The 13,826-nt window shown below is 37.1% G+C and overlaps 1 protein-coding gene across 4 annotated transcripts in view; it reads left to right on the top strand.

Annotated features, from left to right (window-relative positions):
* LOC134602778 (pendrin-like) overlaps positions 1-13,826 on the top strand; it is a 125,934-nt gene that overhangs the window by 56,352 nt on the left and 55,756 nt on the right. For all 4 annotated transcript variants that reach the window (XM_063448088.1, XM_063448090.1, XM_063448087.1 and 1 more), the window contains exons 13-16: positions 4,912-5,018; positions 7,077-7,146; positions 9,094-9,186; positions 11,489-11,584. In XM_063448088.1, the coding sequence (XP_063304158.1) occupies positions 4,912-5,018; positions 7,077-7,146; positions 9,094-9,186; positions 11,489-11,584 (366 nt within the window). The remainder of the gene's footprint in view (positions 1-4,911; positions 5,019-7,076; positions 7,147-9,093; positions 9,187-11,488; positions 11,585-13,826) is intronic.

Genomic DNA, 13,826 nt, shown 5'->3' with positions numbered 1-13,826 from the left:
TGTGCCACTAAGTTCAAAACCTCCAAATTATGCTCAGCTAAGTCTTCTGAGTAAAAAGACATCCCCAATGAATGTCTTTGGCACTATTTTGTGAAGCTACAGTGGCATATTGGAGACCAAGCCATATCAGTTTTTACAGAACTTTGAATTTTGACGCTGGGCCTATGTGCAATTTCCAAGCATCTTCGTAAGTTTTGAATTCAAACTACCCCACAAAGGCCTACCATTTCTTAAAGTAGACACCCCAGGGTATTTCAAAAGGCATATTTTGAACCTTAGCGTGGGATAATTTTTCCGCTAGCTTGTACCAGGTGTAGTGGTAATGAGCGTTTTTTCTGCCTTTTTGACACACAAAGTGAGTTTGCACAGTATATTTTGCAAACCTTATGTGTGCTACGACTGTATAATACTTCATATGTTGCTCAGCTATGTCAGCTGAGTATAAAAATACCCCCGTATGTACCTTTGCCAGGTATATGTGGACATCGGAGGGGCACATTTGGGACACAGCCATTCCATTTTTTTTTCAAACTTTAAATTTTTACGCTGTGCCCATGTCCCATTTTAGAGTATTTTACCAGGCTATATAATCCAAATACCCCATAAAGCCATACCATTTCTTAAAGAAGACATCCCAGGGTATTTCAAAAGGCATATTTTGAACCTTAGTGTGGGATCATTTTTCCGCTAGCTTGTACCAGGTGTAGTGGTAATAAGCGTTTTTTCTGCCTTTTTGACACACAAAGTGAGTTTGCACAGTATATTTTGCAAACCTTATGTGTACCACCACTCTATAATACTTTATATGTTGCTCAGCTATGTCGGCTGAGTACAAAAATACCCCCGTATGTACCTTTGCCAGGTATATGTGGACATCGGAGGGGCACATTTGGGACACAGCCATTCCATTTTTTTTCAAACTTTAAATTTTTACGCTGTGCCCATGTCCCATTTTAGAGTATTTTACCAGGCTATATAATCCAAATACCCCATAAAGCCATACCATTTCTTAAAGAAGACATCCCAGGGTATTTCAAAAGGCATATTTTGAACCTTAGTGTGGGATAATTTTTCCGCTAGCTTGTACCAGGTGTAGTGGTAATAAGCGTTTTTTCTGCCTTTTTGACACACAAAGTGAGTTTGCACAGTATATTTTGCAAACCTTATGTGTACCACCACTCTATAATACTTTATATGTTGCTCAGCTATGTCGGCTGAGTACAAAAATACCCCCGTATGTACCTTTGCCAGGTATATGTGGACATCGGAGGGGCACATTTGGGACACAGCCATTCCATTTTTTTTCAAACTTTAAATTTTTACGCTGTGCCCATGTCCCATTTTAGAGTATTTTACCAGGCTATATAATCCAAATACCCCATAAAGCCATACAATTTCTTAAAGAAGACATCCCAGGGTATTTCAAAAGGCATATTTTGAACCTTAGCGTGGGATCATTTTTCCGCTAGCTTGTACCAGGTGTAGTGGTAATGAGCGTTATTAAATGTATTTTTTTACTTTTTAAAACTTTTTTTACTTTTTAAAACTATTTTTTAAACTTTTGTTTTGATTATTCATTTTTTTAAAGTTTTCTAAACTTTCGTAAAACTTTTTTTTACAGATTTAACATTTTTCTAAGCTTTTTTTTTTAACGTTAACCCCTAACTAGCAGTAAGCAGCACTAACAGTAAATTCCCCATTTTCCCATAACTCCCACCCACCCCAGGTAGCAAAATATTTAATTATACAATATTTAAATTAGTTAATTAAATAAATTTAACCCCTGAGGGTTAAAAAATAAATAAAAGTTAATCGTCAGGGGTTAAAAAAAAAATTAGAACAGTATAATACTGTGATCTGTATTTTGATCACTGTAGGCAGTGATCGACTGGCAGGGAAGGGGTTAATTTTTATTTGGACTGGGTAAAGGGTTTATTTTTTTAAATTTTTTACTTAAATGTTATTAAAACTTTTTTTTTAACTTAATTTTTTAACTTTTTAAAGCGTATTTTTAAACTTTTTTTAACGTTAACCCCTAGTTAGCGTAATACTAAATCCCCCAATTCCCCACTAACTTCCACCCTCCCCAGCTAGCTAAATTTATAATTTTAAAATATTTAAATTAATTAATAAAATAAATTTAACCCCTGAGGGTTAAAAAAAAAAGAATTAACCCTCAGGGGTTAAAAAAAAATCAGATCATATTAAAATGTAATCCCTGCCAATTGATCACTGTAGTCAGTGATCAATTGGCAGGGAAGGGGTTAATTTTTTTATTAAAATGGTAAAGGGGGGGTAAAGGGGGGTGGGATTTTAAATAAACTTTATTTTTTGAACACCAGGGGGCAGGATCAGCACTGATCCGTCTCCCTGCACTTCACACTGAACCCGGAAGTGCAGGGAGGCGGAAGGTAAGTATACAGAGCACATGTGCCCGCTCTGGCATGCTGTCAGAGCGGGCACATGTACTGGGACAGCCCGATCCGGTGCTCCCGGTCTCTAATGCAGAGGCAGACCGGAGCACCATTAACCCCACGATCGCCGCGATTGCGGCGATCTGGGGTTAATTTTACCGCGTGACGGACGAGGTCCGTCACACGTCGTGAAGGGGTTAAGGGGTTAAAGTACAATAAATGTGTTCGCAAATCAGTTTGTGTAAATAAGATACATTGTTCTTCTTCTAGATTACATTTTTAGTTCTATGAATTCTGATTAGTAACTTACACACACACACACATATACACATAATTTCCCACACCTGTGGCTTTTTAAATTGCAATTAGTGTCTGTGTATAAATAGTCAATGAGTTTGCTAGCTCTCACGTGGATGCACTGAGTAGGCTAGATACTGAGCCATGGGGAGCAGAAAAGAACTGTCAAAAGACCTGAGTAACAAGGTAATTTAACTTTATAAAGATGGAAAAGGATATAAAAGATAAAAGATATCCAAAGCCTTGAAAATGCCAGTCAGTGGAAAATTCGAAGTGGAAAATTCGGGGATCTCTTGATATCAAGCCATGATCAGGTAAACCAAGTAAGATTTCAGCCACAACTGCCAGAAGAATTGTTCAGGATACAAAGAAAAACTCACAGAAAAAGACGGTGTGGTTGTTTTCAAGGAGCTCAATACGACGATAATGAACAAAAATTAGCTGCATGGTCGAGTTGCCAGAAAGAATCCTTTACTGCCCCAATGCTACAAAAAAGCCTGGTTACAATATGCCTGACAACACCTTGACACACCTCACAGCTTCTGCCACACTGTAATTTGAAATTACAAGACCAAAATAGAGCTTTATGGTAACAACCATAAGCATTATGTTTGGAGAGGGGTCAACAAGGCCTATAGTGAAAAGAATATCATCCCCACTGTGAAGTATGGTGGTGGCTCACTGATGATTTTTTTTGGGGGGGATTGGGGGAGGTGAGCTCTAAAGGCACGAGTAATCGTGAGAATGCATCATGTTATCAGAAATTACCAGCAGAAATTTTGCATTCTTCTGCATGAAGGCTGCCCATGGGACACTCTTGGACTTTCCAGCATGACAATGACCCTAAGCACAAGGCCAAATTCACTCTACAGCAGAAAAAGGTGAAGATTCTGGAGTGGCCATCACAGTCTCCTGACCTCAATATCATTGAGCCACTATGGGGAGATCTCAAACGTGTGGTTCATGCAAGACGAGCAAAGACTTTGCATGACCTGGAGGCATTTTGCCAAGACGAATGGGCAGCTGTACCACTTGCAAGAATTAGGGGCCTCATAGACAACTGTTACAAAAGACTGCACACTGTCATTGATGCTAAAGGGGGCAATACACAGTATTAAAAAGTAAGGCATGCAGACTTTTGGACAGGGGTCAGTTCATTTTTTTCTTTGTTGCCATTCTGTTATAACCTACAGTTAAATATGAAACCCATAAGAAATAAAATAAATGTATTTTGCCTGTTCACCCATGTTTTCTCTAAAAATGGTACATATATTACTAATTCTCCAAGGGTATGCAAACTTTTGAGCACAACTGTGTATCTCAGAGCAGTCCCTCCCCAAGTCACATCGCGACTCACACCCCTCAAATTAAAGTGTCCCTCTTTGCCTGCTTGAAATGTTGAAAAGTATGGTATAATACACATTGGATATTTCTAAATTAAGAATACTTGCATTCTGTATGAGACGGTACAATTGCTTTCTCTAAATTATTATCCTATTACTATCAAATATGAGGAAGTTAAAGGGAAGCATATAATAAGTGCACTTCCAATTATTGTAATTTTGGTGCATAATGTATTGTAATTTACATTCACAGAAGATAAAAGATAAATTTGAAAATATATTGGGGTTTAGTCACTAAACAGTGAATTGTGGTGAACTACATGGGCAGGCTAGGGAGTTCCTCTGATCTCCCCTATCGACCTTAACCCATGGCCATCGTAGTCAGGCATTTGCCTGGGTTGGCCCAATGGCCAGACCATGCCTGCACACAGATATATATTCACAGACGCACAAGTATACTCACTGCCACGCACACACTCTCAAGCACATACACAGATACACAAGGCCAGAAATGCACACACAATTACCAATACACACTGTTAGACTCACAATGTGATTGTGTATCTGTCACTGTGTGTGTGTCTGTGTGTCTCTGCTCATCATTTGTGTGTGTGTGTGTGTGTGCACTAGTGTGTGTGTCCAAAGTGGTTTGAGTGCTTACACACTGAAAGCAGACTCTATGACAGCTGGATTTAGGATAGGACCCATGCAGAACCTCTGCTATCTGTGCTGCTGACACAGAATAACGTTTCCACTTCTGAAGTAATAACCGGCAATGTACTTAACACACCAGAGCTATGGAATACAAAGCATTTCTATGCAGGCATAGTACTTATATTTAACATTTTCCTTTACAGATCATCTGGATTTTCTCATGTACAGCATCCTTCTTCTTAGATATTGATTTGGGACTGCTTATAAGTTTAGTGTTCAGCTTATTCACAGTGCTCTTACGTGTCCAGTTGTGAGTATATCACCACTTGCTGTATAGTTCATGCTACAATGTGCTACACGGTATTTAAAAAAAAAAAAAAGTATAAAATAATCATTTATTGTTGAGAATTGCCATTAATTGTTAATAATATTAGCATATATAAAGCACCAACATATACCGCAATATTGTACAACTGTTGAGAAACAGACAATGTATACAAAGACCAATTTAAAAAGAAAAGAGGACCCTGACTGTGAGCTGCAATTTACAGCTTTATTACATTTAGGCTTAGATTTATATATTTTTGGCTAAACATTTTCAACTGATTTAATATTTTTAGCTAAACATGTGATATTTTGAAAAATACTTTAATATGTTGATATTTTTGATACATTGATATATTTTATAAATGATTTTTAAAATATTCTATTTGTGTTGAAAAAAATCATTTCAAAAGTTAATCCAAAAATATGAAATAATTTTGAAAGCTTATCCAACAATATAAATTGAAGCCTAAGGCCTACTTTAAATGGTAAAGAATAATTAATATATCCATTGATTTTTGTTTCTGCATGACATAATAATGTGTACCTGCTTTAATAGCACAAAAAGAAATAATAAAAAAAAACAACCGAAAAACTGCAATGACTTTTCATGGTGGCTGCATGTCCAGCAAACAAAAAATCTTAGTCTCTATATGATTCCTGGACCATACGTGAATCACACTTCTAATTTTATACTTTAAGAACCTTTAAATGTGAGTCGGGTACATGCACACGTACAGTTCAGCAGAAGCCAGGACGTCTTAATAGTAGAGATAAACATATCTGAGCCTGCATTGCTTGCTCACCTTGGTCATTACAGAGGGAGTTTATAAAGTTATATATCTGACTGGTTCCTCCTATAAAGTCAACTCAGAACCTAAATAGAAGGAAAATGATCTGTGCGTGAGAGCTACAGCAAGCTTAAGTGTGCATTTTTGTTAATCCGACACCTCTTCAGTGAGGTTTAATCATAGCGGTCCCTGTGGGGGTTTGTCTGGACCCACGTGCACTCTTTGTGTTTTTTCCCTCTATCCATGCTAAAAACTCATAACTATCCCTCTCATTGGTCCCACTAAAAATGTTATCTGTATTAATAACGTTGTCATGGATTTAGTGGAACATAATTTTCACAAAATCCAGCCATCTCTTGATTTATATTACATTTTGTAACCAAGCTATCAGAACCAGTTACTGCTTGTGGCAATGCTGAATATAATGAGTTCAATGACAGATGAAAGTGATAACAATTAGTGGTTCTGTAGAGGCATTAAACAGAAAATATTAACCTAAGTGTATGAAATTGCAATGTCTCTAGTAGACTCACAGTGGAGCCAAAGCTCTCCGTATTCACATATAACACATATGATTTCAATGTGGGCGCATAATTCTGCATTTAGGGTTTTAGGCAATGGAAGAAAACTCCTAACACAAAAATTATATCACTTGCAAACTACATTGGTGTTTCCACCTGGTTCCTGCTAGGTTATTTACCCATAGAAACCAATATACTGCAGACATACTTGAAGGAAATAAATGAAGGATCCTGCCTGTAAATGTACAATCTGCCATTTTTATACAAAATATTTAGTAAGGTAACTTGAGAACTTGCAGGCTAACCCCTTAAACTTTGGAGAGATGAATCAAGAGATTGCAAGGGGAGTCTGAATTTGATGGCCAGAGTGTTTAAGGAGCATAGGTTGTGAGTTGATTAAGGAGGAATCAAGACATCTGGATGAATATTCTGTGAAGTAAGCTAATATAATGATAGGAGAGTTATTTGTTACAGATTACTATTCCTACTGCTCCAATCTTCATTTTAAACGTTCGCCTCTCCGTGAAGATTGTTGCCAATTTCACAAAGTTTCCACATAGCACTTGATATGTCCAAATGTTTTGTCTAAAGTATTTTATTGTTACAGATGACTCGTGATTTAGAAATTCTCAGGCTTGTAAGCCCAATTAAGTGACATTCGTTACATGCAACTCTAAATTAAATTACCTTGTATGTAGAGATTTATAAATATATATATTTTTTCTTTTATAGTCCATCTTGCAGCACTCTTGGAAATGTTCCTGGCACAGATCTGTATAAAGATCCACAGAAGTACAAAAATGTATGTATAAGATTATTTGTAAACATTTTTGTTAATTTTTGTTTTTATAAATTATGTTGATGTTCTGCACTTGCAAAAGTTACATGCCATATGTATTGAAACATGGTTGCATAACAGCAGTACAGGATTAGAGAAGTACTGATCAAGCCTCACATCTTTTGTACAATATCGACTGTAGCGTAGCTCCAATATCCAGCATAAATATCTCCGCTGTAGAATCCTTGTAGCTGAGGAAGCAATTAAATATCCAAGGCAAAATCCCCCCATTAACTGGACGACACACAGTTCTGGGAGTCAACTGATTTTTATTCAGCCACAGCTGGCTTTTATTCAACTACCCATGCAAGGGGTTTCTTAAATCATTATTCCATGGGCATTTCCCCGATGGACCTGAGAGATAATTGAGTAAGAACAACTATTTAATTAAATTATCTCTCAGGTACAGAAAATATACAATATTTGCAAACATTATAAAACACATTTTAATATTTCAGAACCCTAAGAAAGTCACATCACCGAATAGCTGGGATCTGAGCGCCCACCTTGTGAAAATATAACTGAGATCAGTTCAGTGGTTCAGGAACCCCATTCGAGTGAAGTTTTGACCGGTCGGCCACGAGGTGAAGCCCCAAAACAGTTCCAGAGAAATTTAGGCTCCACCATTCTTCTTTCAGGAGTTCTCACACGAATGCTGATGAAGGCTCCCCCTGGCTGCTAGCATACGAATGTTACCCCTGTTCGGTAGTTTAGGTCTCCCGAACGCCGTTCTCCTACTGGTTTGGGAAGTTGGATGGGCAGCGGTATCAGTTTAGGGTAGAATAGCTGAAATTAGTTCCAGGTCATCAGAGACAAAATGGCCGCTGTTTGTTTGCACACGTGCGTTCGATAATGCGAATGGCGGCCACACATCTAACAAGCAATTTGCGGTTAACAGCCAGGGGTGCTAAAAGGGATGTTAAAAGATGTGAACCCATGGACTACACAGATGGGTGTTCAGTAAATGAACGGGGGAGCCAAACAAAGGGAATTAAAAAGGGTATTACAAACGTTCATTCTGCTACATGAACGTATACATCAAAGTGAAGAGACATGCAATCAGTTACAATGTGCTGGATAATGGATAGTTTTTACTAAGTCAATGGAACAAAAATCAAATAAAAACAGTTGTAATGCTAATAACAGTTGATTACATATTAAACCATAACCAAACTGCTTTGGCCACAAAGCAGAACGATAAAAACAAGTGATCTACTGTGGTCCTCCTAGTATGTTGTCCTATATATATAACTGCATGTACAACAGGTTGGGTTAGGTAACTGCCAGTATGGGTTCTGAGCCGATGTCAGGGAAGTGGGGACCAAGGTTAGTGAGGGGGTGGGGCTTCCCCCCCAGCAGTTATTAGCTCCTAAAAGAGGGCCACAATGTCACTATCAGACGATTCAGATGGGATGAGTTCAGGCAGGCACATCATTTTGCATAATTTCATAATTCAAAGTCAAGTTCACGATAAATTTATTTAATTTACCCCAATGGTAAAATACCATGAACACTGGAATGTCAGAAATAGCTCATGCAGGCATTATCAAGTTACAGAAGAGAATAAGAAGTAATGCGTGTTCAAGAATGCACGAGTTGGAACTTGGTCAGAGTAATGATCTGAGACCCTACATAATGAGCATACATTGAAAAAATGGCCAAAGCAACATATTGATGGCAGAGTGCCAGGAAATCTTACATAATGCAGATGCCCCTGGCTGTGTACGGCTGTTACATTACATGATCTAGGTCCTGGCTGTAAAACATATCTGTATATGAGTCAACATTCATGTTATGTAGCAAAAACCTACATGCTGGTCAAAGGGCTAAAAATTTATTTTCCTTATTATAGCACATGGGATTATTCAGCATTTTCTTCATAATTATTCACTGTATTTTTCCACTGTATAGGCTATTGAACCAGGAGAAATTAAAATTATTCGCTTTTCCAGCTGTATTTTCTATGGCAATGTTGATAGTTTGAAAAATGGAATCAAATCAATAGTAAGTACATTTTAATGTTATTTTAACTCAACCTTTATTTGACTATTTCATTTCAAATGTTTGCACAACATTCCAACAACAACTAGAAATAAATGAACGTTTCCTTATAATTAATTAAAGTGATACAACCAAGGTAGAACTGCGGTAAGTTCAGCGATATGTTAGATTAACCCGCAATTGAGAAATTGCCTATATAATCAGTATTCTCATATAACATATTCTCAATTTGTGACTTTCAGGTTTCTTCTTATACTTTATGAAAATACACTGAAAATACTTATTTAATATATTTGTACACTTCACATGTGCCATAAACTGACTTATTTCTGACTCAATCCTTCAGCAGAGCGATAACACACCGTTGTGGTTTTCAGAATCTGTTTTTTTTCTGAAGAGGGTTGTGGATGCATGGAATAGCCTTCAGCTGAAGTGGTAGAGGGAGTTAACACAGTGAAGGAGTTTAAGCATGCGTTGGATAGGCATAAAGATATGCTAGATATAAAAGACTAATGGAAGCATTTAGAAAATGGGAAGACTCGATGGGCCGAATGTTTTTTATCTGCCGTTCCATTCTATGTTTCTATGTTTAATATGATGACAATACGTTTTAGTTGGTAAAGGTGTTCTAGCATAGTAACAGAGAGACTCGGGTGGAACTCTCTCCCCTTGCACAAGATGTTCCATCTTGGTCAAAGAGCATAGGTGGTCTGTGATCTCACATGGTTAAAAATGTTCTCTCTCTACATACTGACTCACAGATACCAGATACATACTGACTCACAGATACCACTAATGAAACTAATAAATAAAAATGGAAACATAAATTGCTCGATATTATAAGAAATACTTTCTCATGAGGTTGTCATAAGAATGTATTTTGCTATACAACTGTTTTTTTTTTGTCTGTTTCAACAGCATCCTCTAGTTGCATAGTAATTCCATATGGTGCCATACATTGCTTAATACAGGGGTGCCCAAAACGTAGATCCCCAGATATTTTAAAACTACAGCTTCCATGATGCTTTGCCATTCTAAAGGCATTCCATAGGCATGCAAAGCATCATGGAAGCTGTAGCTCTATAATATCTGTGGATAGACCTATTGGGCAGCCCTAGCTTAATAAATACATATTATACATCTGAAATATTCTACACTTTACTTCTATATGTATTGCAGTTTTATTTTATTTCATATATGCATTATAATATATATATATACACAATTCTTCATCTACCAAAACTTTGTATTAAACAAACTTGACAAATTGCAAGGAACAAATTGCATATTGGAAGTGGCACCTTTTTATCCTCCTTCCCATATTACTGCATTATTTTGCGTGACAAAACTGGAAAACATTATTCTCCTCCCCTTTAACTTACAAAGGTCCTGGGGACTCCTTGTTTGATTATATATATTATTTGGCTCAATAACAGCATGGACTCTAAGCAGATAATTTCTGCAAAAATTTCAAGGTGGCCTTTACTTGTCATGTTTACGCTTCCAGTTCAGTACAACATCTGGATCTTAGCTTTTAAACATTAGTAATGATAAAAACTATACTGCATACACAGGGAAGGGATTATACACACAAAGACTTTGCCGTGCTTTAAAGGACCACTCTAGGCACCCAGACCACTTCAGCTTAATGAAGTCGTCTGGGTGCCTGGTCCCTCTAGGTTTAACCCTTTTTTTTAATAAACATAGCAGTTTCAGAGAAACTGCTATGTTTACACTGCAGGGTTAATCCAGTCTCAAGTGGCTGTCTCCCTGACAGCCTCTAAAGGCCGCTTCTGCAATTTACACAGAGTAAATCGCACTTATTTGACACTTAGCGTCCTCACGGAGTCCAGTGTCAAAAAAGACTCCCATTGGAAAGCATTGAGTAATGCTTTCCTATGGGCAGGATCGAATGCACACAAGCCTCTGGCCACGCATGTGCATTCGGCTCCACTCGGAAGCTGACGTCGATGAAGGAGGAGTGGTCACTAGTGCCCGGCGCTGGATTAAGGTAAGCAAAGAAATGGTTAATTAACCCTTTATTTGCCGCGGAACATGGGCCCTAGTCACCTCTATACATACTTATATTCCTAACACTTATAATTTTTTTGGTTGTCTCTGTAACTGTCCTAGACATTATTTTATGAATTTATGCCTTTTATGACTGATGAAATACTAAACTATTTTAGTATCGTGAAATTTGTCTAACTCCTTCGTCCTGAAGGGTTTAAACCCAGGTCACGCGCCTGTTTAAAGATACATTGTAGAAAATAAACCTAATAAATGTCGTATCAATGCTTTGCAGGTTGGATTTGATGCAGTCAGAGTATTTAACAAGAGAAACAAAGCAGAGCGGAAGATACGAAAACTTATGAACCAAAGACAGTTAACAGCAACAATGGTAAATACAGGATTCACAAATGTATTTAAGTTAGCCAGAATTATACTAAGATAATTTTATTAAAATATATTGGTTATTTCACAGAATTAATATGCTTTAAAAAAGATGAATGTATGAGAGAGCACAGCAGACTATTGACCAGTATATCCTGAATGTATATATCATCAAGAAGGAAAACCTGCAAATTGCAAACTTTGAAATCAGTTCTTTTGTTTAATTTTTTTTAAAGAACATTTTGTATTTACTATTAACAACATACATGAAAAAAATAGGATTAATATCATTGCTGGAATGTCCTATTTCCTAGTTCTACTTGCTAACTAAGATCTTGCTAAACTAGTCTAGCTACCCAACATCTGTTTTGTTCATTATCAGTCATAAAGAAAATGTATAAGCTTTTAAAAGCTACGTTATATATACATGTTGTAAAATATATATTGATTAACTGCTGTTACAGGGCAATAATTTAAAATATATACCTTTTGTTTGTTTAACTAAAGGTCACTGCCTTTAAAAAAAAAAAATCATATATTGTCTGACCTCATTTTTTAAGTTTTCATATTGAGCTAAGCTCTTGCTATTTTACTGTGAGATCAAGAGTGGGGAATTGTAGTTGCTTAAAACCTCTGGTGAATATAAAAGCTTTCTTTCAAAAACCTAGAGATTTCAATTTTTCATAGCTACTGACACGGCCAGATATGTAACGGCCACTAGACGTGCTTCAGGGGTTAGTGATACACAATGTCCAGCACTGACGTTCAGTGTCTCCATGCTTTGCATGAATGAGCTTAACCACAAAGATACATTGATTCAATACATCTCTATGAGGAGATGCTGATTGGCGCAGCACAGCATTTTCCTGTGGTTTCCCATTAGCTTCCCATTGCTTTCCTATGGTAAAGGGGATGGAGCGTGGGCTCAGCCAGCGCCGAATAGAGGTAAATTTATGACCTTTTTAAGGAGTGGCACGGAGGCGCCCATGACCTAAATTGTGTTTTTAACACTATAGGGTCGGGAATACACATTTGTAATGCATGTGGAGGAACCAACTCGTAAGGAGACCATACTAGATTTAGTGTTTACAAATGGAGATTTAGTATCAGCTATTACTGTAGGTGAAAGTTTAGGATCTAATGATCACCAGTCAGTGTGGTTTAATTTAAGAAAAGTGACTGAGTCACACCACACAAAAACAAAAGTTTTAGATTTTAGAAAAACAGACTTTTCTAAAATTAGAATATGTGTCCAGGAGTAATGGGATTATTTAAAAGTTGCACTGCTGAAAGCAACAGAAAATTCCATTAGGCTTGTCAGGAAGAGCAGAGAAATTAAGAAACCACTGTGGTACTCCACAGAAGTGGCCAAAATAGTAAAAAACAAAAAGTTAGCATTTAGTAATTATAAAAAAAAGTGTGAGGAAGACAGACAGATCTATAAGATTAGGCAGAAAGAGGCAAAGCAAGTTATAAGAGCCTCCAAAGCACACACACAAGAGAGAATAGCACAGTCAGTAGAAAAGGGGGATACTATTTCTTTTAGATACATAAATGAGAAAAGTAAAGTAAAACAAGGGTTAAAACATACCCGCCACACTCACCACAGGTACAGCAGGACACCTCGCTATAACTACACAGCCCATGGTAAAAGAAAAGAAATCTTGTGCAAAGCTAAACACGGCCCAACACATATAACAACTACATTGTGATTGTACTATATGCTTATGCTGTTGGGGCATCCTTGACTATGTATGTACTATGGCAAATGCACCAAAAATAAAGAATAAAAAAACCCCAAGGGTTAATAAGATTAAAAACAAAAGAAGGAAGTTATATAGAAGAGGATAAAGGTCTAGCTGACTGCCTCAATGAACATTTTTGTTCAGTATTTAGAGATGAAAATGAAGGAGAGGGACTTCAGTTAAGAAAAATGACAAATGGGTCATTTGTTACACGTGAATTTACAGAGGAAGAGGTTCTATTTCAACTGTCAAAAGTAAAGACAAATAAGTTGATGGGGCCTGATGGGATACACCCAAAGTTATTAAAAAAACTTAGTGGTGTACTAGTAAAACCATTTACGGATTTATTTAACCAATCATTGTTAACAGGAGTAGTTCCAGAAGATTGGAAATTAGCAAATGTTTAGCAAATGTTTCACAAGAAAGGTAGCAGGGAGAAGTCAGGCAACTATAGGCCATTAAGCCTTACTTCAATAGTGGGGAAAGTGATGGAAACCATGTTGA

Source organism: Pelobates fuscus, chromosome 3 (genome assembly GCF_036172605.1).
Source record: "Pelobates fuscus isolate aPelFus1 chromosome 3, aPelFus1.pri, whole genome shotgun sequence".
In the NCBI taxonomy this organism is placed as follows: Eukaryota; Metazoa; Chordata; class Amphibia; order Anura; family Pelobatidae; genus Pelobates; species Pelobates fuscus.
Note: the sequence above shows the minus strand (reverse complement) of the source record. Positions and strands in the feature narration are given on the sequence as shown.